General features: G+C 38.0%; 1 protein-coding gene across 10 annotated transcripts in view; it reads left to right on the top strand.

The window, feature by feature from the left end:
- PEAK1 (pseudopodium enriched atypical kinase 1) overlaps nucleotides 1-24,868 on the top strand; it is a 140,263-nt gene that overhangs the window by 62,429 nt on the left and 52,966 nt on the right. For 9 of the 10 annotated variants that reach the window (XM_072869293.1, XM_072869294.1, XM_072869287.1 and 6 more), the window contains one exon: nucleotides 20,238-23,510. In XM_072869293.1, coding sequence (XP_072725394.1) covers nucleotides 20,350-23,510 — 3,161 coding nt within the window. In that variant the 5' untranslated portion in view covers nucleotides 20,238-20,349. Of the gene's footprint in view, nucleotides 1-16,941; nucleotides 17,115-20,237; nucleotides 23,511-24,868 lie in introns of those variants that run through there. The other variant, XM_072869288.1, reaches the window with a different exon arrangement.

Below are 24,868 nucleotides of genomic sequence, written 5' to 3'. Positions count from 1 at the left end.
TAAATATTTTCATAGGTAGTAATAGTTGCATGTGTCTTTTACTGATTACCTCCATATCGGTCTGCATTTTCTTTTCAGATTTAGATCTATTCAGACAGGCATCTCCAGCAGCGGCTGTGCAGATCTCTCTGAGGTGCATTTAGCAAATGTTTTTGCAATGTGGTCATATAAGTGTTACTACTCAACTTCCTGCATGTAAGCAATCATTCTTCAGTGCCATGGCATTATTCACTAGGCAAATATAGGTAATTAGTGCATAAGAGCACTTCGTCTTGCAAGTCTGATGTGTAGAATATACACACAAGAAAATAAATTTTATGTGCTGAAATAAACTTTTTCATTTTTTTGTCTACTTTATTAAATTTTTAATAGAGAATTAATACACATTTTGCTATTTAGACAATAATGTGTTACTGAACTGCTGCTCTGAAAGTTTATGTTCTCTAAGCGTAGAATTTAGAATCACAGATTCTGTTTGTTGACTGAAAGCAAGTCTCTTAATCCTCAGTATCTAGATAATTTCCTTGAAACTTTACTGTGATGCCTATGGAAAAACAGCTGAACAGATAAGTAACTGATATCAAAATCTGTATGTACATAACTGTATCAGCTTTAGCCATAAAGCACACCATAGAATTGCTTATATGTGGTTTGATGTTAGTTAAGTCAGTCTGGTAACTAGCTGCAAGCAAAGGGAATTGATGAACTGTCCTCCCCCCATTTCCACAGGCCAACCCTTCTCCTTCCCTTTAGGCTGGGCTAGCACTTAGCCAAAGGAAAGGGAGGTGGGGGGGTGGGGAGTAATTTAATTCCTGTGCTCCCCATGTAAGTTCCCTTTCTTCAGTTTTGGTTTCCAGCAGGGGAGTTTGCTGCAGGGTCCCGTAAGCACCAATACTGGAGGCACAGCTGAGCGGTGGCTTATAACATTAAATCCACAAACTTTGGGACTGTGACAGGTTTCGCTGTGTTTACAGACCACATAGCCACAGTCTCCATTTAGCATGTTTATATTTCAGAGGTTTTCAGTGATCTAAAGATGATATGTTTTCCAAACGCATTAAAAGAGAATTCAGTTATGATGACAACATGTTAAAGGTACAACCTGCAACAAAATCCAGGAGCTCTTCAAAACTTCCTCAACTCTACATTGTGGTTCATGAGGTAATTAATCCTACAGTGATGCTGCATTCCCAACTGCCTCACCTCATGCAGAAGTTTAAGCATGTATCTCGCAGTTCATGTTACAAAGATCTATGTAACTTCCAGCATGAGGGATAATGTTTCATAATTGTTCAGAGTTGAACATGGACTGCAATAACTGCTAACCTTCTTTCTGCAGCGGTGTGCCACAGAAGTGGCTTTTGTGTTGAAACAGGATTGGAGTAGACTGTAATGTTTAATGCATCATTTTAACAGTACTCTCAAAAAGCCTAGTATCTTGGTATGTTATTATCTCAGACTCTGCAGTTGTTGTTTCTTATTTAAATGTCCTATCTCACTTGAGATTTAATGTAATTAGAACCAGCCTGTGGAAAAATCTTTTTCTATTATGTCTTAGCTATTGTTCCAGTCAAGATGGTAAAGCAAATCAACCAGGATATAATGAAAATGATAAAACCATTTGCAAGAGGCAGTTTTCCTGAGGGAAGTAAAAGGCAGCACGACTTTTCATTTTGCTTTGTATTTCTAAATGTGGTATGTGCCTGGAATAACTCCACTGAGACTTATCCGATACACCTGAGAGCAGTCAGGTACATCTGACAGCCATCTGACTTGACTGATACAAGAGGGAACCAAAAGTACCATAGCAATAAGCCTCTTCCGCTATTAATGTTCCTTTACCACCCTGTTCAGCCAACACTAGGTCTACTTGCCAACTAAGGGACGTGTGAAGGAGTTGGGTCTGCATTAATAAGCATCTTCTTAGGTATTTTTTTTTTCCTCTAGCTATAGCATCTTGAATCAGGACGTATGTGCAGAGTGTAGTATCTGAAAGGATACTGCAAAGAGATTCATACCCAAAGCTACGGTGTAACATGTGTTTCTCAGACAAAAAGTTATGTTCCTGGTACAAATGGGTAAAAGAATGTCAGAGGCAGAAAGGCAGTTATCTTGGTCTGGCTGGAAGGCAGGATCACAGCAAAGCCGGAGGTCTAAGCTGCTTCCTCACTGCTGTCTCTGCTTGTGTGATTTCTGAGGAGTTCAGGTGTTATTACTCTACATCTTTTAGCTCTTATATTAGATTTATAATTTTATGTCAAAGCTGTTTTGCAATATCTTTTCTCTTGTGCACAAGCCACTTGTGAACAGGCTTTTGTATTGTCAGCATGTGTTACAGTATTAATTCACAGTAGTATTGATAAACTTTTAAGTCAGAGAGGCTTAATCAAGAGGCTGCATGCCACAGAATGTAGTTAGAAATGCAGTGCTTTCAAGGGGTGATGGCAGGATTTTCAGTCTTGCTATTTTAGCTCACAACAGCTGTGTATGGATGGATCGAGTTTCCGAGTTGCACAATGGCTTGCTTTTGCAAAGCAGCCATATTTATCTGGTGCTGTGACGTTAGGCTCATCTTTGAGAACAGGGTTTTGAAAATGCAGAGAAGTACAGCTAACTAAATCTGTCTTCATACAAATCTCAGAAGCAACAGATCAATCTTGTTTTTCAAAAGCTAATGACATAGAAATTCAAGTGATCAAAATTCAAGTAATTGAAGTGATCAAAAAATCAGTAGTTTAGTACCTGCAAGCTATTTTAAAACTTCAGGTGCAATTTAAAAAAAAAAAATCTACCTGAAAAAATTCTCTTGCTTGTAATTTTCTGGGTTTGGTGCTGTCTAATTTATAGGGCACTTGTGCACCAGTTTGTCTTTTCTGTTGCCTTGAACTCTTTGGAACTGAGGAAGCAGTAATTTCTTCCTCTCCCTTTCCCCCATTCCTCTTTTGTAAAGAAATAATTAAATGCTTAGAGTACAAATGCTGCACACGAATATTTATAAGAACTTTTATAACATTTAGCAAGGCAATGCTTCATGGATGTCTCTTTCTGAATGCACATAATAAAGTACCCATAACTTCTTTGAAGCTGCGCTTGCTCTTTCTTAATTTGATCGCAGATTGGTAGGAACTGTAGGCTCCTCAGGCCTGTAGGGCTGCAGTTGTTGGTGATGACAAAACACAGAGATCATTGTTTCCCTACTTTTCTGTTAAAATGCTTGTGTTTAACATTTAATAACACATTTTTTCATGCATCATTTACATGTAAGTTGCAGAAAATTGCTAGGTAGAAATCTGTTACCTGTATTGGATAAATACCTGATTCCCTGCATTTATACTTTGGTCCTGGAAGAAACTGAGTTAAATATCTTCTGCTTGAAATACTAATACTGTAGAACAATTGAATGGCCCTGGAGCACACTCTGCAAACTGCTTGGAGGATCCTCCTGTTAATGCAAAAAATGTTTTAGTCTCCACTTCTTCCTCTGCATATTGTGTCTCGGTAATAGTGCATCCTGTGAATACCTAATAGCGTATATAATGCCTTAAAGTGTAATGCACCCACTTCTAAAAAGCAAATGGAAACTAGTAGCCGTTAATAGCAGTATTTATCCCCTTGACATCCTTAAAGAATTTTGATCAGATTAAGCACATGAGCAATCTAAGGAGAGAAGAAGAAAGACTTTAGAAATAGACAAAAGGGAAGGAGGAATAGAGTTTGTTGATTTATCAACACTGAAGATAATTTTAGAACTGGGTTTGGAAGTTCCTTGCTCATAATGTTATGTATTATAACCTCTCCCCTCCTCCTCTTTAAAATAAAGAAACTGCCATAAATTGCATGTGCTCGTGTCCACAAAGTTACTGTCTTAATTGAAGACTTACAGTGCTTATTTAAGAGCCAGACTGTATTTTCTGTGTTGGAAGTTATTTATTGGAACTGTGTAAATGATGCGTAGATCTCTCTGACTGCATGGATTTCAGTAAATACTACACAAAAAATAACATCCTTCTGCCACCCGTACCAGCCAGAGTGCTGCAGCAAACAGCCGTTGCTGCTTACATTCACCATTGGCTAAAACTTTGCTTTGAACAGTTCAAATGGTGTGGTGGTGAAATGTTCCCAATGTTAGCGTTGGTACAGCAGACCCACTGCGAAGGCAACAGTGGGAATTGTTCCTAAAACCATTGCTGTGGGCAAAGCCATATAATCTCACGTGGAGTCAGCTACAATAGGTATCCAGAAGTGTCTAGCTGGGTTTTAGTATATCATTGCTAGCTGTATTCTGATAGACTGGTTTCTGTAGAGATATGCTTTAAACATTCAGTAGGTTTACATCTTTCACTGGGATAAGCTGGCTGTCAAAATTATTTTTTCCTGGGATTCATTACTACTATAGTGTTTTCTTTCTTTTTATCATATCTTCTCAGTTTTAAGTCCTCTTTTATCTGGTCACATTTATTTTAGCTTTCTGCCTGTGATGTGTATGTCTTACGTAGATCTCAATCTGAAGATCTCAGAAATACACCAACATATTTCATACTTGTGAATTTCTTCCTTTTTGTGTGTGTGTTTATAAATATGTATAATATATACTTCTCTGCTACTACAGTATACAAACATAGAGGTGTATTTTTAAAGAAGGCACTATTTATGTGACTTTAACCCCTAAACTACTATTATGCTTAACTTTCAGATAATGATTTCAATTTCTTCCCCAAATGTTTTGGGCACGGCAATTTTTAGAATCACTTTCATGATTAGTAAAGGAGAACTGAAAGACACATCATCAACAACCAGTTTACATGTCAAAGTTGTATACTTGCAGTACTACACTTATCCCCATATATTACAATAATAATATTGAAGGAAAGTAATACTCTCAGTTGTGCTTTAGTTCCACTTGCAAAACTTTTAAGCCAGCCACCTGATGCATAACCTTTGAACATGTAAGATTCTCAACTTGGTTACCACTGTAAGAAAAGTATGTACTCACCTGAGATCTGCCTGAGGATGTTTAGCAGTAGTAGCAATGCGGAATCTTGCTATAACAATCCAGTATTTGCATCTACAAGAAAACAAAGGTATTGTCCACATTGTTGTGGGATAACTTATCAAAACCATCCAAACAGCTTAAAAAAAATTACAATCCTTGGACAATAATAACTACAAGAGTTTTTAAATCACATTCTTCATAAGGAAGATTGAAATTTGACTTAAAAAAAAAAAAGTTTGGCAGCTTTTCCTAATTTCTTTCTTTACACTTTATTTTTAGAGTGTAAAAATAAAGCATGCACCAGGAAGTAAGCAGGCATACCAAGCAGTAGGATTCCAGAGATCTTCTGAGACTTTCATTTGTCTATGGATCTTAGCTTATTAAAGGTTCACAGAGATTTGAGGCAGGATTTACTTTATTACTGTTACATAGCCTCAAAGTAGTTCTTCCATCACACCCTATAAAGTCAAAACCCTCACTCAGGTAGTGAACTTGCTGCTAGAGCTTCATATCGTACTTAAAACTAGTTACTATAGAATGGCTCCATTGCTAAATGGGAATGCATGGGCAGTATGAAGAATTTGCTTTTTTCCTTCTTTAGCTCAGCAGTGCTGACATTAAAGATGATGTTGCCGAATTTCAGCAAGCAGCCATCTCATTATCTCTCTGAAGACTCTTCTGCTCTTTTCCTTTCCAGTTCTTATTTCTCCCAAGTTTTAGCATGTAATTAAAAGAGTACAGTGGCTGAAGAGTTAAAACTGAATTTTTCCAAATGCTGTTACTTGTAAAATGTAATACATTGCCCACACATCCCAAGGCAGTGATTGAAGATCTCATCTAATTTGTCTTACTTGCGACTGAAGTGAAATCATCTGCTAAGTGTTTCAGACTATCTGTGTGCATTATGATTCATCCAGGCTTCTCTGAGAAGAAAAATGTGAAAATAAGACATGGTTAATGTACCAGTCTTTTATGTCTAGAGAACAAATTTAACATAGGACATTAGCTATACAGGCCTACAGTCTATCTTCTGACTACACAATGCTAATTAGCATTGTGAAACGATCCTTTTGTTAATCATGTTGAGTTATATCAGACTTGGAAGAATTGTCTGATGGAACAGAAGTACAGTATGTTGGTACTGAATTGCATTTGGCAAAATGCAGCAGGGTTGGCAGCAGAATAGCAGTTAACTGGAGCAAAGCAGAAGCACCACTAAAATGGTGCGAATGTAACTGGCTGTGCACCTGCTTCCTGACACCAGCTGAGAGAAACTCAGCGAGTTAAAGCAGGGCGGGTCGGCTCTATCGCAGTGGTGTCTGCTGAACACTGCCGTGTTTTATAAGGCAATACCTTGCTTTGGCAGAACTACAGGGGAACATAAATGAGAGGTTATATGAAGCTGTTCTTTATAACCAGCGTATTCTGAGAAATGCTGTTAGCTTCTCTGTGCCTTTCCACTTTTCTCTTTAGTCATCTTATCCCTGCAATACCATATGAAAGTAAGGAAATTATTTTGCTCTCTACAGAAAAAAGGAGAAAAAAATACTTTTATGTAGCAAAAATTTTTGTTTTAATATGGATTGAGAAATGTGCACAGTGCAGAGCAAATCTGCTTCAGTTTCTCAGCACACTTGTATGAGGCAACCCAGGGGCCAAGTCCTACAACTGCACACAGATGTGATAAGCAGCTGATAAATATCCTGTTACTGAATTTCATAATTTCATTTTTTAATATATATATACACACACTGTATTCTGGCATCCAAACATAGTTCTGCTGCCTTTATTGAGTGTAACATATTGCAGTTTCTATCAAAATTAAGGCTTTGAGATCACTGTTAACATACTTGGTTTCAACAAAAGGCTTCTTAAAAAAGCTGACACATTTCTGAGTGATTGTTATATGAGAAATTATTTGAGTAGGGGGTACTTAAAACAGCCATAGAAGGTGAAGTTAGTAGTGATTAATTTTCTGGTTGTGCCAAAAAATTATTTCTACAAATCTCTGTGGAAATCTGAAAAATTAAGCCTTGAATCTTTATGCAAATTGCTCAGACTGTTTTTTCTGTTGACTAACGGCCAGATGCTATTGCAAACCAAAAGGTTTGCTTTTTAAAATAGCTTTAAAATAAAACACAAATCCATTGCATTTGTAAAACCACGTGTCCTTTCTTCCTCATGCCTTTGAATGTCTTCTTTCCAGATGCTGAATTTTAGTGAGCTATGAATAGGTAGGCTAAACTAACTTTTAAATATAGTATGTTTTAATTTTATTTCATATTTTGCTATAGTGTTATTAAGAAACTAAAATGATAGAAATACAGTATATATTATGTGGATTAGGCCTGTCTAGAGGTGATAGGTCTGAAACTGATTGTAAGTAGGAGGTTGTTACCAAGTTGGCATGGGATGCTATGTATTAACCTTTGTGCTAAAATTAGTCAAGGGGTTTTTATGAGTAGTCTGAAAGAAAATGTAAATAGGGAGAGCAGGAAGTTTGAAAGCAGAGATGCTCACTGATTACATCAAAAAAAGGCTTGAGCAAATAATCTGTATTTGTTATGTGCAATTGTAAACTGGGAATGAAGAGTTTACACCGGGCTTGCCTGACTCCACTGAGAGAAGCGAAGATCCTCAGAAGCTTGTGGAAGTCACGACCACTCCATTGTTATGAGTTCTGGAATACAGTCTGGACTTAAAAGGACAGTGCCTGGACTCCACATGTGGAGGAATCTATTTCAAGAGTAGGAAGGGTTTATTTCCATCGTGTTTGTCACCAGTATGAAGCTCCAGGAATGTTGTGTTGTCTTTTGGAGAGCAACAGTCCAAGGATGCTAATAACAATTCACAAAAGTTGCCACTGATTAAAGGTTTGAGCAGCTTGTTTTACAGAGAAGACTTGAGAGCTCAATTTGTTTATTTTTTTGTTAAAAAAAAGCAAAGTAGAACCAATAGTACTTCGTAAGTATGAGGGCAAAAGAAATGAGTAACACTGTGTTGCATAGCTGTTGCAATTACCATCACAGTTCACCATTTGACTAACAGTTGGGATGCCATATACTGTTTATATAACTATAACATATGCCACCATGTGTTATTAAGCCAAGTTTGAGCCCATAACCTTGAAATCTGCTGTACAGATTTTTTTTTTCTGTATAAATTGCAAGATTAAGTACTACAGAGAGCGTGTAGTCTCTTCTATGGACCATACTTGGGAGACCTGGTATAGATACCACCTTCTTGTGCATAGTGTTGATGAAGCAGTATTGGGGAAGCGTGATTTAGATTCCTGAGCAATTTTCCTCCTTTGATGGAGTATTTGTATTGTGTCCTGACCTGTCTATAGAGCCTGAGGCCAGGACCTCAACAGGGAGCAGTGGGAAGAGTACCGCTACTGCCTTGCAACTTGATGTTGCTTACGTGGACAGGGGAGTAGGTCTTGGCCTCTCAGTTCCTCTTAGACTGGCTCTTAGTATTGTTAACGGTTTAGTTCAAAATGGCACAGTGTTGCATATGGCATGAATAAAACCTCTCTCAAGACTCTCCAAGAAGGCAGGTAATAGCAGCCTTTTGTATTTTACTCGGGTTGGCAGTGACAGAATGTAATTGCCCTGGGTTTAGTGTGGTTTCTGTGAAATCCATTCCTGCACGATGGTGGACTCGTAGCAGTCCTGTGTACTAATAAAGTATACTGTCAGAAAAACCTCATTTGAAAGCTAAAGAATTCAGATAAGCATAATTCTGCTTTTACCTTCAGATCCCTGTAAATTAGTATTGAGTCATTTTAGTGGTAGAAAAGACTAGAAAATTCACATTGTGTGTTTTTCTGGATAGAAAAAGCTTTGCATTTTTAGGATTCTGTCAATCACAAGTAACAAAATTTGTTTGGCCATCAACTTCTTTAAGAAAACATATCTATAAAGAAGAACTAAAGAAAGAATTTGAGTACCATTTCAGAAAACAAACGTTTGTGTTGATTTTCTTTCTCTTTCCTTTGCTAGAGCTTGTTTACAGTGCTTCAGTTTTGTTTCATACCACGTCCTGACCCATGAATGAGCACTGGCTAGGTTTCAAGCTAGTTATTTTCAAGTATGATCAGCAGCCTCTTAATTAGTGTCTGAGTGCTATGACAGCATGGCTGTCATAGGTGGAAGGAACAGCTTTGTGGGCACCCTGGGCTCGCAGGAATGCTCGGAGCAGAAGGGGCTGTGGGAGCGGTGGGGGAGTGTGCCAGGCTCGACTCTGGATGCTGTTGCTCTTTGTGACAAGCCACCTCTGGTTTTTAAGTGGCTGGATGCAGCTGGATGCTCCTGCTGCCCACAAAGCAGACTGGTTCTTAGGGTAGGTTTTGCCTGCATGAAGTCAGCCTTCTCAGAAGCAGTAAGCGATTCCTTCTTTCCCTTTCCTTGTCTTACAGCACTGGGGTAAAGATTATAGTGGTTTACATACTTGATAGGTTTAAACATCTGTCTTTGAAAATTAAGGGTATTTCTTCTTTCATGAAGTAAATTGAGCAAATTCCCTACCTGCAAAAAACAGTCATTGAATATAAAGATAAAACCTAATACAGATTTTCTATTACATTTCCTTTCTGATTCTGTCCTTGATTATATTTAATGATGTCTTCACTGCATACTTCCTCCATGTATGGATTATTTTTAAGTAGGGAATGAGATTTTTGTGGACTAAAATAAATTACTGTTCTGTTGGTTTGGGTTGGGTTTTTTTTTTCCCCTGCCTTACATCCTGTCTTTTTTGGTAGCCTAAAAAGATGATTACTGACTGTTAGATGCCCTGTGTTGTGCTGTTAGTCCTTTTCTGTCACCATGGAGGGATACAGCTACATCACGGAGCCCCTCCCAAGGTGCCTGGAACACTGGTGTGTTGTAGACTTGAAGATTTTCTGGGGGCTGTGATATTGCTAACTTGATAATCAGGCTAAAGAGCATGAAAACTACTGGGTTCTTCGCAGTGGTCCACAACACAATGTTTTAAACAAAGTAAGGGATTGATTTTCTTGGCTTTTGGGTCTGTTTCCCCACTGCTGTTACAAGCATACTAGGATTTTGTACTTGGTGAATCATTTATAATGTAGGTAGTTGTATTTGATACCATTATGGTAGACCCACTTTGGTACCAAATGGTAAAAAGAAGCAGAAGGCTCTATATTAGCAGAAGCCTTGTTTTGTCTGTACAACTGAGTTCTGTGCGAGAACCTGTGCACACAGTTACGGAATAGTGTATTTTCCTACCTCTGTCTGATACTGCTTTGCAAGCAGGATTGTGTAGTGGAAATCTGTGCAGGGTAATGCATAGAGAAACTACAGAGAACGCAATCCTGGTGTTTGGGGGTGTGTCAGACACAACACTTGTCGCACAACACTAAAAGATGGTCAGACACAACACTTAATCATCAGAATAAGTCAAAAATCAGTTCTTGTTTATTATAAATGCTAAAAGCATACAATTTCAGTATCTGCTAATTCCTTTTCTGAATAAAATTTCACCTGTGATGGTGCTTTCTATCCCTAATAGCATTCTCATCAGCGGTGGCTTCCCATTTTATGGGGATGGATTCTAGGCAAAGCATAAGGAGTACCTAAGAATATCTGGTGTAAAGCATTGTTGTTGTTTTCTTTTTAACTTCAACACTAATAAACAATAATATCTTTAACCGTCTGACTTATAGCTCATCACTCATTTCATTGCTGTGGCTTATGACTGCAGATCAAAATTTCTTGCATTCGTCATGCCTGGTAAAGTAGCTTATTGGGATGAATAAATGATATGCTAATTAGAAGAATAGTCTGAGTGAGAATAAGATGCTTGAACTAGCTATGATGGCCAAAAAATTACCTGTAGCTAGTGTCTCAAGATTATCAAAGAAATCCTCAAATTAGGATGTCTGTCTTTGATCGTAGATGCAGGAATAAGGCAAAATGACTGCACCAAGTGGAAGGCAGTGGGCTGTAGAATGGGAAACTGAAGGAGTTTTTACAAAGAGTCAAGCCCTTTCCAGGCACTTGCTCTACCGAGTAGGGAATGAGATACCAGTATGTGGCTTATTGTTATTTATATTTTCCATCTTAAACTAGTAATGTATGTGTCTTCGACAGTTAAATTGTTTGGGTTAGTTGTAGAGAAAAATCCTTTTTATAATGTTCCTTTGCCATCTTATCCTGATTTTGCTACCTTGTAGTATGACAACATTCAAAGAATACTAATTTTTCGTAAGACTCCCCATCTGGCTTCCTTATCTTTGTAATTACCACCATCTTACTTATGCATTGCTATGGATTTGTATGGATCATTGGAAGACACTTGCTAGTGTAACACACAGTCACTTGTCCCAAGTAGTTTATAGCCTGAGGTCCCAAATCATCAAACATGATTGTGTAGTCATAAAAAGTAGAAATGAGCACAAAGAATGTTTCCAGGGCTGAGATATAAGCCTGGCACAAGAGTGACAAAACAAAGTGTGGGAGGAGAAGAGAAAGACCTTACCACTGGGAGATAAGGGCATATTAGTATTATTTCACCATTTAGTTATTTTGCTACATTAAACTAAAAACACTGAAAGTAAAGAGTAGGATCTCATAAAAGGGAAAAATCGGAATCATGTTGTTATCAATAAGATGAATTTTGAGAAGGGCCTTGCCAAAGGAAGGCTTATATAGGTAAAACCCTAAACAAAAGGGACATACCATACAGAGGTGGAAGGGATATGTAGTGCAGGTTGGATGGAAGAGTATAGACCAGGAATCTTTAAGATAACATCTTGTATTCTGTGGTTCTTTGGTGCCTCAGATCTGGTGAAGTGGGAGAACAGGATCTGCAAGTGTGAAGAGACTGACAACTGGTGCACCATTTCATGAGACTGGTACCTTGCGCGCAGCGTAGCACCAGATAGCGTACTGCAGTGAAACAGCACTGGCTGTGGTCTGGCACCCGGACTCCAGCAGTGGCCCTGTCCTTCACGCTGCCCAAACTTCCTAAATGGACAATAAAGGAATAATCTGCTAATGAGCAAATTTTCTTCTCAACTCAAATAGTTAATGCTTTGTTTAAGCACTGAAATTGGAAGCTTTGGATTTACCCCCCCTACTACAACTGTCAATGTCTCATCCCATGTATAAATGTCTAATCGCTTTCTGAATCCAGCTGACCTCTTGATCTTGGTGCCAGCTTGCTTCAGGAAGCATTTTATATGGAATAATTGTCTTTTTACTGATTTAAATATGCTGTATTGGGCTTGTTGCTCTTTTTTTGAGACAGACACTAAATGGGAACACCCAGTCTATCTTCTTTATGTGACGGATCATTTAATATAATATTTTATTTGTTTCAATTCTGAACTAAACTATCCTAATCTTTTTGTTTCACTTAATATGGAAAGCTTTTCATCCCTCAAAATATTTTTGTGGTTGTTTTATGCTGCATTTCTTCCTGAGATGTCATAAATAGAACTGAACACAATATTCAGTAAATCATGTAATTGATTTTCTTACACTGAAAGCATGTGATCTTCTGGTTGCCTTGTGTATTCTGTTGCACCATTTGCATGTCCTGCACTTAGTAATTTGTGAGAACTTCTTAAAAACTTTAAATAAAATTGTGTCATTTCTCTTTTGCCCATTATTTCATTGTTTGGTAGGAAGAAGAGCAAGTTTCCTTCCAGTAATCATCTGGCTTCTCTGCAGAGTGTTTTATCTTCTGTATTATAGCTGACCTCTTATACTGGCTGCAATCCACTAATTCTCTCATCAGTTATCTGCTCCTGATACTACAGTGTTTTGTCTTTGGCTACTTTTTAGTAAGACCCTTCATATCCCCTCCAATGCTATTTTGTATTTTGCTATCCACAAGTTACTTTGCTAAACTGAAATTGATATATTTTTGGCAGTTGTGGTTTTTGCTGCATCAGGGGCTCAGCGTGAAGATCTTTGGAGACAGTGGTTGCAGTAGTCCAAGGGCGAGAGTTTTAAGTAAATTGAAGTTGCAGAATTGATGGATTCAATAATACAGTGATGATATACACTGTTTTCATTCTCAAGTTGTGCTCAGCAGAAGGATAACCACAACCATTACTGGGTTTTGTAACTATAGAAGCAATATAATGTTTTACAGGTATTTCATTGTTGTTTATTGTGAATACATTGTGGAGAGGTTTAGTAAAGGTTTGGTAAAGTTTATTCTTCTAGATGTTTTCATGTGCTTAAACAACGGGCAAAAAAGATCAAAGGGCAGAATTTCAAGTGAGCCCAGGGAAGGTAAATCAAAGATAATTTGATTGGTCAAGGTATAGTCATACCAGTGCATTTTTAATATGCTGTGAAGGGCTTAATTCTCGTAATTTTGCTTAGAGTTGGGACAAACTTAAATGCGCTGAAATTGAGGATTCTTTTTGTTTTTTAATTATCATGCTTGTTTCTGTCAGCTGATATGCTTACACTTAATTTACTGCTAGATTTTGGAACGTTGTACACAGCCCTTTTTAGGAAGCAAGGTAAACAAACTATAAGTCTGGCTTATCATACTGTTGGTTTTTTTTTTAAAGTAAAAAAGGAAAACTAATTTTCTGTGCAAATAAAAAGTATCCCTAAAGAATATACTGTGCACCATTGTCTGAATGATCATTATAATATGATCATATATAGATATATGTCTGAATGGTCATTACAAATTTAAGTTTTATTAATGCTAAATGATTCTTTTTTCCAAAAGGGAAAAAAAATATTTTTAATAGTCTTCTCCAGTTAAGAATCTCTTATTATTATTGGAACTCAGAAGAGTTCGTATTCAAATACATGCCTTGGCTGGTCTATTGGGCCTCAACACCAAATGTGAGAGCTTGTCCTTATTATTGTTTTTTGTGTTCTCAATGTAGTGATGCAGAATCTAACGAGATTACGTGGGCAGATCCTGAGGATATTTCTTGTCTTTTCCCTGCTCTGTGCCATTATCTGTTTGGGTTAGGTAAATTGTAAAGAAATGCCTCTTTTCTTCTGAAGCTTTACAGATTGTCTAGGCAGGTTTTTGCTCCAGTTCGTTGGTTATTTCTATTGTGTTTTACTCTTACAGGTATTAGGTAGAAAAAACACTCAAGGGTTTCCTTCACTCAGTTTTTTAATGAAATATTTATGTAATTCAAACTCTTTCTAAATGAGAGAAAATATAGCGTGGGCAGTTAAAAACAGAAATAGTTTTAAGTTGTTTTCCTGATTGTTTCATACTGTCTTGCAGCAAGGTTGCAACTAGGTTTTTTTTCAGTACTTCAGGTAGAAGTGATTCAGTTCTCCTCTCCATCCATCATACCCCTCATATCTCAGCAGCATAGTACCATGGTGCTGAAGAGTGGTTCTAAAGTAACTTGGCAACCTTTCATCTAGGTCATTGCTTCCTCAATATCCACTGCAGATTCATTGCATTTTCTGCAGAACTGTCATTTTATGGCCTTGGACAGTTACCAGGGCACTCAGTTCTGACTGGAGGGAAAAAAGAAAAAACTATCTGCAACAAGATAGAACTCTTCTTTTTTTTTTAAACAGAAATTATAATGACTAGCATTTATGGAAATTTCCATCTGTGCTATCTGCCATAGTCACAGTTCTGGCTTGTTACAACAATGATCTGATATTTGGTGAATATTAGTCCTCTTTGGGCATAAAATTGTGGCAGTCCATAATGCCATTTGCCGTTATTTAGTTTCATGTTGTTTCCTGGCATACCTCACGTGAAGTAAGTGCAGTGACTGAACTGGGCATCACACTTAAGAGTCAGGGTCTATTTCTTGATCCTTCACCAAATTGTGAGTCACTGTTCCTCTCTACAAAAATCTATATTATAAAAGCTCATTCACCTTTGTGAAGTGCTATGAGATCTGTGAGTGCGCTACTCACATTTTTTAATATTGATACGTCAGCTTTTGTTTCCAAACTCTGCTGTGGTACTATATAGCATCTTTTTTTTCTTTTTCTTTTTTCTTTTTTTTCTTGATTTACATTTCATTAATACATGCTGCAAGATTATTCAAAGCACAGTGCTTCCAAGTACTGAATGTAAACAAGTGTGTTTCTCAACATGCCTTCAAATTGGGACCATGACTTCTCTGGCTGTGAAGCTCTTCTCTCTGTGTTATAGTTCATGTATAGCATGAACTATAGAAGCAGTTAGCTTCACTTGGGGTTTTGCTTTCCTTTGAAGTTGGACAAATGATGTAAAATTTAAGAAGAAATTTTGTTTATGGCATGAAGGACAAAAAAAACCTAATTAGCACGTCACATTTGTTTGTGGTCCCCGTTATCTGTGCTAGATGGTTCAGTGCTCCTGACTCAGAAGGCCTCGACACTGTGTGAAGTTGGAGCATTTCGGTTTTTCCAAAAAGTCTCTGAAAATGTTTACAATTATATTAAAGTTTAAAAGAAACAGAAATCAGATACTGGCAAAGAATAACCATCACTTCATTCTTGTTATGTTAGACTTGCACTGTTGCTTATGATGATCAGTGACTGTCCAGATCCCTGTAAGTGGTTCAGACAAAACCACAAAGCCATAGTGGTTTTGTGCTGTTTGGGCGCTCCTATATAGAAGGAAATAACCAGGAAACCTAGACTGGATTCCCATTGCTGAGTTTTTCAGTCTGAGGACATGCCTGCCAATGGTGAGAAGTTCATGGGTTGTTCAGTAGCAATTTATTGGACTGTTGGCTGATAAGAAGGCTGCTTGATGCAGTTTATTCTGCAGTATAAAAATTGCAGGCCCATTTTCATAGATAGCAATGCTAAAGCTAAGTGCCTTGTCCCTGGAGGAGGACAAACAAAAGGAAATCTGTACCAAGTATCTAGTGATCTAAGAAGAGATCAAAGAGTGATAGTGTTACAATTACAAATTATGAAATGCACACTTGTGCATATTGCTCAGTAATATAGCAGGCATTCATTTAAGGGGAGTCTTTTTGCAGCATACAGCATTGAAAACACATCTAATAGGTGCATTCATTTTAATATGCTCATTCATTGAGCAGGCCTGATTAATTAGTGCGTGTCACCATCTGGTACTTACTGAGACTATTCATTTTTAAAATGTTGAAATTGTAGGGAATGTTGCACACCAATTAAGTTCTTTTTAATTGGATTATGTTAGTATAAAGTATTACTGGAGAAGGCCGCCATTGTGATTCAGCCAGCACGCATCTAAGGGAGACCCGCCAGCCTGAAATTACTTAGAACAAAGGGAAAATGCCTGAAATGCATGTTTATTACTATCTTTGTGCACTCAACAAAGATGATGTCCACAAATAAGAGCCACAAAAATACTTCTGTATTTCCATGCAAGGTTCAGTTTCCTGACATGAGGATATCTCAGCTGATTACTTCATCTCTACACTGCAACTCTGAATCTGTCATCTCCTCCCTCTGACCCAGAAAGTGAAATATGCTTCTGCATTTCTGTTTGATATCAACAGGGCCAGACTGAGCCCTCCTGTGTGCAGTTGTGTATCTGCTGAAATGAGGAGCATTAGTCTCATTTACACAAAGAGTGATTTGGCCTTTAAAGCTGATAAACTATCTGTGCTGACTCAACCTTTTGGTGAATGAAGTATCACGATCTGCTGGCTGCAGCACCACGTTAGGAGCAGAACTTGTCTGTCTGTACTTGTTCCTGTCACTGTGACTCACTTGGTGAATTTTAGTTACTTAGCGTCACTGCACTGCAGTGTTTCCATGTATAAATTGTGAATAGTTATGTTTATCAACTTACATAAAAGGTTTTGAGATACAGGGATGAAATGCACAATGTTGATATTACGTATTTACTGCTAATGCTTTCTTTAGAAGCCTAATGCTGTTTTTTATTTAACATCTGAGGCTATTATTGCCTTGATTTTGTGGAGATTGAGTATCTTCAAGTAAGTTCTGTCATTTCAGAAGAAACTACTCATTTCAGAAGAGCCAGGAGCTCTGCAGAGTACACATTCCCGTTCCTTAGCAGTTAAACGGGCTGTCATGGAAGCAGGGAAGTTAAGGAAGAAAAGATGTTTAATGACTATAGCAGCTTAAGAGATCTGATGTGTGACTGCCTGGATCTCTTGTTGACCTCCTTTGTTTTGAAGAGTAGGGTAAGAATCTAGAGATGAACACTGTCAGGATATTTTTTTCTTGTTGTATTTGTGTGCATTTTCATTACCTTCAGTGGACTCTGCTGCCCCCTACCAAGTTGCAGCTGCTGCTAACAGCAATGGAAGCAATAGCCTGAACACGTGAAGAATGTTTTACGTTTTTTTTAATACTGAAAGAAGATTTCATTTCTGTTATCACTCATAATCACCTCACTATAATTATCACTCATAATAGGGAGTCTGTAGTTGAAACAGTAAATGTATTTTCTTTAAAGGGAGAGGAAAACATCAGAAAAATGCTTTTAGTTGTACAGCAATGAAGAAACTGCCTGAATTTTTGTTAAAATGCAAATACTTGTTTAGACATATAAAGGTCACTATTAATTTAATTTGAAATAGTATAGAGTGCTTCTGATTTGAAGTATAGAAGTAGCACAATGCTGGAATTCTTTTGTTTGTTTGGGTTTTTTTAACATACATTTCCTCTTGTTTGAAGGTGCATATTTCCTCTTTGTTACAGCTGCAGGCAGGGTCAAAGCATGCTACAGGAACTGCTCATCCTGCATATGCTGAAGCCAATTGGAAACCCAGCTGTAGTTTATAAACCTGAGAAGTCAGTGGCTTTTGTCTGTTTCACAGACTGTGTCAAAAATGTTAGAGGGCATGGTTGTGTTTAAACCATTACCATTAGGTGTTGAAGTGCAAAAGATCTAAAATATCTATACATTTCTTATGTATTTTCTGTGTACAAGTTACATGTCTGCATTTACACGGACATGTCAACATGTATTTTATTTTTAAGCCAAATTGCTGCAGGTGGTACTCCTGGAACATGGGATGTATGTTTGCACAGAGCTATGACCATGCCATAGTTTTTACTCTGACTGGAGCATTGTGTGGTGGTTCTGCTAAGTTTCCCGTAGTTTGCTTTCATATGTTGAGCATAGCACTCGTTTGGGTTAGAGGAAAACTGATTAGTACCAGCATAGCTGAGCAAATGAGAGCAAGTACAGCCAGCAGTAAAACATAAAACTGTAGTATATGAAGGTGTGCAATAGAGTGCTTTCTCATTTCTACCTCAACATTATTAGCAGAAAATGCTTAGCCTGGAATGCCATAAAGCTGTCTGGTTTGTGACAGGATTCTAGAGCAAGTGCAGTTTGTGCAATTTCAGAGAAATAATATCACCCAGTTAAATCTTTAAAACCACACACATATGCACTAACCCTTTAGTTTAAATTGTTTGTTCAGAGGTTTTATGAAATGGAGAAATATATTTTCCAAGAAAACATTTAGTTTAGTTTCCCATTAGTGTAACTTTACTCCTTTTATTTGTAAAATACATGAAAGGAAGGAGCTAACCAGGGTATAAAATTCTAGTATGTGCACTCACTCTCTGTCTCTGATGTTAGGAGAATTATTTATTAATATAATTTTTCTGCTCACAATATATGGGCTTGCAAAATGTTGAAGCAACAAATCTTGGCAGAGATCAAAAAAATAAAAAGGCATTTTGCTCTGTATATATAAAACAAAGGCTGAAAGTTTGGGCAGATCTCTATCGGGCAGACTTTCTATCTCTTACGTCATACAGAGAAAGCTTTTGGCACTGACTTTTTGGCAAAAAGCTTTGTCTGGAAACATATTTAGTCAGCATATGAAATATGATAGCCCTGGTACCACAAATGTGTCTGAAGATGCTCTAATAGAGTTAGTCTTCAGCCCCATCTGGTGTTGGAACAGGATTGCTATATTAGAGTTTTCCAGCATAGGACAGCCCTTTGCCAAAACACAGAGCAGTACGTGAGGAGACTGACAAATTCATACAAGTGTCAGTTTTACTAATGCTTTCTATTGTTTGCTACACTGATGAAAACCAGTTGTGCCCATGGTGAATTCCAGCATAGCCATCCTGCTGCTCAGTTACTAACCACAGGCTCTATAGAGAGCCGCATCTTTAACTGAATGGGTTTATTAATACCCTGACAGTGTACTTGTGTGATCAGCAAATATATTTTCACCCAAAGCCCGTAAGAATATAAAATTATTGATTTTCAATGCCTGTGTTTACAGAAGTAGCGGTGGACATACAGATTCTTTCACCTCAGTAAAATGTCTCTAATAATTTGAGTTATGCAACAGTGACGAAGAGACCAGACTCGCGGATTTGGCTTAGAAGGCTTAAAATCTTCAGGCATTAATTCATGAAACTCTCAAATCCTGGATACTCCAATGACTATAAAGCACAGCAGATTCATGTTTAGTTTTTACTTAAGGCTGATCGTTTCAGGAAATAAAAAGGCTTACTTTGAAAGAGATTTTCAATTCTTTTTCAATTGTTGGGGGGGGGGGGGGGGGGAGGGTAGGTAGAAAAGCTACATGTGAAACAAATCAGGGACTAAAAATCCATAGCTTTGTTTTGAGGATATAAGAATGGTTTATTGCCACTATTGTAAGCTAAAGGAGAAGAAACAGTGACTTTCTAGAAAGGTTTCCCCAGCATTTTAATCTGACTTTTCCAGGATTGCAGTCCAGCCTGTCCTTCAAACAAAATACCTGTCCAGTTATAATTTGACTCTGATGAAAAAAGCACTGAAATGGCAGAGTTTGGAATTGCTTGAACATATTTTGTCACTTAAGCTGAGCTCATTCAAATTCAAAGCTAAAACAAATGATCTCAATTGCATTTAGGAGAGTAAACATACTCTCACCTTCCTGTCTCATGTTTAAGTAGTTATGTTGAAAGGAATGCGCACTAATCTTCGGTTTTATATCCCCTTCCTAGCATCTGTTTTATTGGGCAAAATTAAAGGTCAATGGTCCTGAACTAGTCAAGAGAATTATTCTAAATTCTCAGTCATTGCCACTTCTCTCTCTCTTTCTCTGCTTTCAGTAATACAGGGCTTAGCTGACAAGGTTTTAATTCTTTATGTGTGAGAAGAATGATATTTGCAACTTTTTTTGTATTTCAGTTATATAGTTTTGTAAATTTACGTAAAAAGAACTAAGACGTCAGCAAAAGGCTACTTGCTTATTCTGAGTCGTTCATAGTGTACAAAATGTTAGTATAATGATCAACCTGTTTTTTCCCCGTTCTTATCCTCATTCTCTTTTGTGTTTCAGAATGATCACTGCTCAAAACACTAGCCATACTAAGTGAACAGAGTGGACACATATGGATGAAATTCTTACCATGCACTGAACAGCACAGCATCAAGCGCAAAGCTCTGGGAAAATGTCTGCTTGCAACGCTTTCACTGAACACGTCTGGAAACCTGGTGAATGTAAGAACTGCTTCAAGCCCAAAAGCTTGCATCAGTTACCCACAGTATCTGAAAAAAAACCCCTTTCGCATGGAAACCTGAAAACCAATGCAAACCAAAGTAACAGCCATCGTGGGAGAAATACAGGAAATTTCCGACCACCTGTGGCAAAGAAACCCACTATAGCTGTGAAACCCACCATGATGGTAGTAGATGGGCAGGTATGTGGTGAAGTCAGCACACCGGACCATTGTGAGAATAAATCAGTGTCTGCAGGTTGGAACAGAAACAAAGCTGTCTTGAACAAAAAAACACTGAACAATAATAACGAAGATGAAATTGAAGGTTATAGCCATGTTCATGGGCCTTATGGCAACAATGATGGTGTAGGTAAGATACCAAATAACAATAATAATGGACTGACAGAAGTTTTGAAGGAGATTGCAGGTTTGGATACCACACCTCAGCTAACTGGAAATGAAATGAACTCAAGAGAAACCTTCTTGGGAAGAATAAATAATTGTTATAAAAGATCATTAGAAAGAAAGATCCCTCCAAGCTGTATGATGGGTGGAATGAAGGATTCACACAGTAAGCATGTTATTCTGAGTGGAAGCACTGAAGTAATAAGTAATGAAGGTGGACGTTTCTGTTATCCAGAGTTCTCTAGCGGAGATGAGAGTGAGGATGACACATTTTTTGGCAGCATGCAAGAAGAGCATGAGAGCTGGGATGAGAGTGATGAAGAGTTGCTAGCAATGGAAATTCGTATGAGGGGCCAACCTCGCTTTGCTAATTTTAGAGCTAACACCCTATCTCCTGTTCAGTTCTGTGTTGACAAAAAGTGGAATACTGTGCCCCTTAGAAACAAGTCTCTCCAGCGGATCTGTGCAGTAGATTATGATGACAGTTATGATGAAATTTTAAATGGTTATGGGGAAGAGACTGTGATTCTTTATGGGCAAGAGAGCATGCAGAGCATGGTGTCTTCTGATTCTACATCTCCTGATTCTTCTTTGACAGAAGAGTCTCGTTCTGGAACAACCAGCAGTTCTTCACAGAAGCTCTGTAATGGAGGGTTATCTCCTAGTACTCCCCAGGACCTCAAATTGATTGAACCAGAATATGAAAGTCTTTGTGATAATCAACAAGTGAAGGATGTGTCAAAAGCTCCCAGAAATGTTCCAAAAAGTCTAGAAACTCACAAGGCTGTCCTTGCACTTCGACTGGAAGAGAAGGATGGCAAAATTGCTGTGCAGACTGATAAGCAAGAGAATAAAAGTTCTTCAGATGTTGCTGGTCAAGCTGTAACTATAAATTTGGTGCCTGTGGAAGAGCAAGCTAAACCTTACAGGGTGGTGAATATGGAACAACCAGTTTGCAAGCCATATACTATAGTAGATGTATCTGCTGCCATGACCAATGAATGTAAGGAGAATCAGACTGAAACCTCAGAAACCAAAAATACATCATCTAACCCAAGCTCACCAGTAACTCCAGGCACACCTATTACATCCTCTGCAGCATCACCTGTACGAGTAAATGCTAATCTGAAAAAATCCAGTGCAATCAGATATCAAGAAGTGTGGACTTCTAGTACTAGTCCAAGACAGAAGATACCTAAGGTGGAGTTAACTACTAACAGCTCAGGACCTTCTGTTCCTCCCAGGAAGACAAGCCACAAGTCAGCTCCTACTTCACCTACAGCTACAAACATTTCTTCCAAAACTATCCCGGTTAAGTCTCCCAATTTATCTGAGATAAAATTCAACAGCTACAACAATGCTGGCATGCCACCTTTTCCTATCATCATTCATGATGAGCCCACTTATGCTAAGAGTTCCAAAAATGCTATTAAAGTTCCTATTGTAATCAATCCAAATGCATATGATAACCTGGCTATCTATAAAAGTTTTCTAGGGACCAGTGGAGAGCTATCCATCAAAGATAAAACTACTAGTGTAATAAGCCACACATATGAAGAAATAGAAACAGAAAGCAAAATGACTGAAGCCATAGGAAGTAAACCCACTGAATTTTCCCAAGCGAACGGGATGACTAATAGCTCTGAATGCAGGCTGGGTTCTGTGGCTCAAAAGGTCCAAGAGTTTAATAGCTGTCTCAGTAAAAGTCAGATATCACCACAGAGAAGTCATAGTTCTGACCACAGCTCCCCATCAAGAGTTCAAAAGACAACACAAGAGCCTGCAGCAAAAACAGACGTAACACCAGAGGCTTTTGTTGGCAGCAGCAGTGGTAGAGAGAATGCAAGCACGGTGCTTTCACAGATTGTGGCTTCTATCCAGCCTCCGCAGTCTCCTCCAGAAACACCTCAGTCTGGACCCAAGTCTTGTAGCATAGAAGAACTGTATTCCTTACCTCCTGATGCAGATGCTACTAAAAACACCCTGGTACGACCCAAATCTCTGTTTACGTCACAGTCTGAAGTAGAGTCATCCAAGACAGTGGAAAACACTGCCATTAAAATGCAGAAAGAGTCACTTTCACAGCCAGTTGCCACTCACTCTCCAAAGCCAGTGAGAGCCACCCCAAATACCACAAGTCCCAAAACAGAGCAAGCACCACCATTTCCTCCTCCACGATCCACTTCATCACCCTATCATGCAAGTAACTTGTTGCAAAGACATTTCAGCAATTGGACCAAACCAAACAGTCCCACCAGGTCAACAGAGGCTGAGTCAATCCTTCATTCAGAAGGTCGCCGAGCTGCTGATGCAAAACCCAAACGCTGGATATCATTTAAGAGCTTCTTTCGCCGCAGGAAAACTGACGATGAGGAAGACAAAGAGAAAGAAAGAGAGAAAGGAAAATTGGTGGGTCTTGATGGAACTGTTATACATATGCTCCCCCCTCCCCCAGTTCAACGTCATCACTGGTTCAGTGAGGCAAAGTCAGACTCCAGTGAGAAGCCATCGATTGTTTTCATGTATAGATGTGAACCGGCACGAGCTGAAACAAAGGCTGACCACCAAAACAAGAGTGGAGCAGAGTCTGCTATCGCAGATGCACTAGCAAAAGGCAAAGGAGAAACACAGGAAAGGTCTCCAGAGAGCTCTGAACAGAAAATAGCAAGCCATTCATCACCACCTCAGATTCCCAAGAAAATCCCCAGGTAATCTGCTCATCTTTTTCAGTCACTTATTCAGTTGTGAACTGTCCTGTATATAGTGCTAACAAGGGAAGAAATTAAGGAGTTTTATTACATTAAGTGTAATTTTTTTCAAAATATATCTATTTTAGGTAACTTAAAGCATATTGGATATCAGAAAGGATAAAAAAAATAGTAGAAACAGTATCTGATATTTGGAGTTTGTATTGCAGATTCACTAATATGTCACGATAGCCATGTTACATTGAATCAGATACATTTTCCTGAATTTCTAGTTTAAGAAAGTGTTCTTATGTTACTGGAAACTAAAGAATTCCTCTGCAGAAATAGAAGGCAACTATTGAAAAGTATAATAGAAATTAAAAGATCTGTGACTCATAAAAGGTGGTGTGCTAACTTTATCTCACATACCCAAGAATACAAAACATGCTAATTAACTTGATGCTACACTGCAACATCACTGCAGCACTCCCAAAATAAACCATGTAAAAAAGTAATAATAGAATTAAATTATCTATAAAATAATCTTATTTCCATTTTGCAAGGTTTTTAGTGATTTATGTATGTTGTCCCCTAACAGTATTGAATTCAGTAGAGCTGGTTGCTCCATTTCTGCCTGACAATTTTGTTCAGTGATTTCGTTTTTAATTTTTTTTAAATCAGAATTTACTAAAATGATTCGTTGTTTCAATTTCTGCGAAAGTATTTGGCCAGTAGATATTTATTTTACTCCTATAAGTTCATGGTAGTTGAACATTTTAGGTTTGACTGTTGGTTTAAAGGTCTGTTTGTTCCCTTATCAAGGTATACATGCTTTCTTGGTTGTCTCTGAACACGAAGAACCGTGTTTATTTCCAGATATGCATTGTTTTCAACATACCACTGAGTTCCTACAGCTCATGACAGTGCATAACCTAAGGGGGCTAGAGGCTTTTGTTGCAGTCAGTCACGTGGGCATAGTATGCATATCCCTGAGTACAGACCATAGCTGTCAATGTATTAGAATGTCTTCCAATGTTATACAAACCAATTCCAAAGTAGCTTCAAACTTGCATTATTTAATTCATTATAACAGTAACCTGGTGGTAAGAAATTAAAAATTTTGTAAAGTTTGAGCTATGTGTGAGCCTCAGAAAAAGTATCGTGGCAGCGTTCTTTGTTTTTCTTTATCTGTTGTCTATACAAGAAAGTTGCAGTGATTTTTAGTTAAAATGGTTTTAAAGTTGACTTAAACTAATAGAAATCTTGGTGTGAGCATAGTTTGAGTTTACCATAAACTGCTGCTTGCCTTGAAGTAAAATAACTATGTCTTAAACTAACCAAGAGTGACCATTTGCGCCAATGTAATTAAATCACTTCTC

Source organism: Ciconia boyciana, chromosome 8 (assembly GCF_034638445.1).
Source record: "Ciconia boyciana chromosome 8, ASM3463844v1, whole genome shotgun sequence".
Classification (NCBI taxonomy): Eukaryota; Metazoa; Chordata; class Aves; order Ciconiiformes; family Ciconiidae; genus Ciconia; species Ciconia boyciana.
Note: the sequence above shows the minus strand (reverse complement) of the source record. Positions and strands in the feature narration are given on the sequence as shown.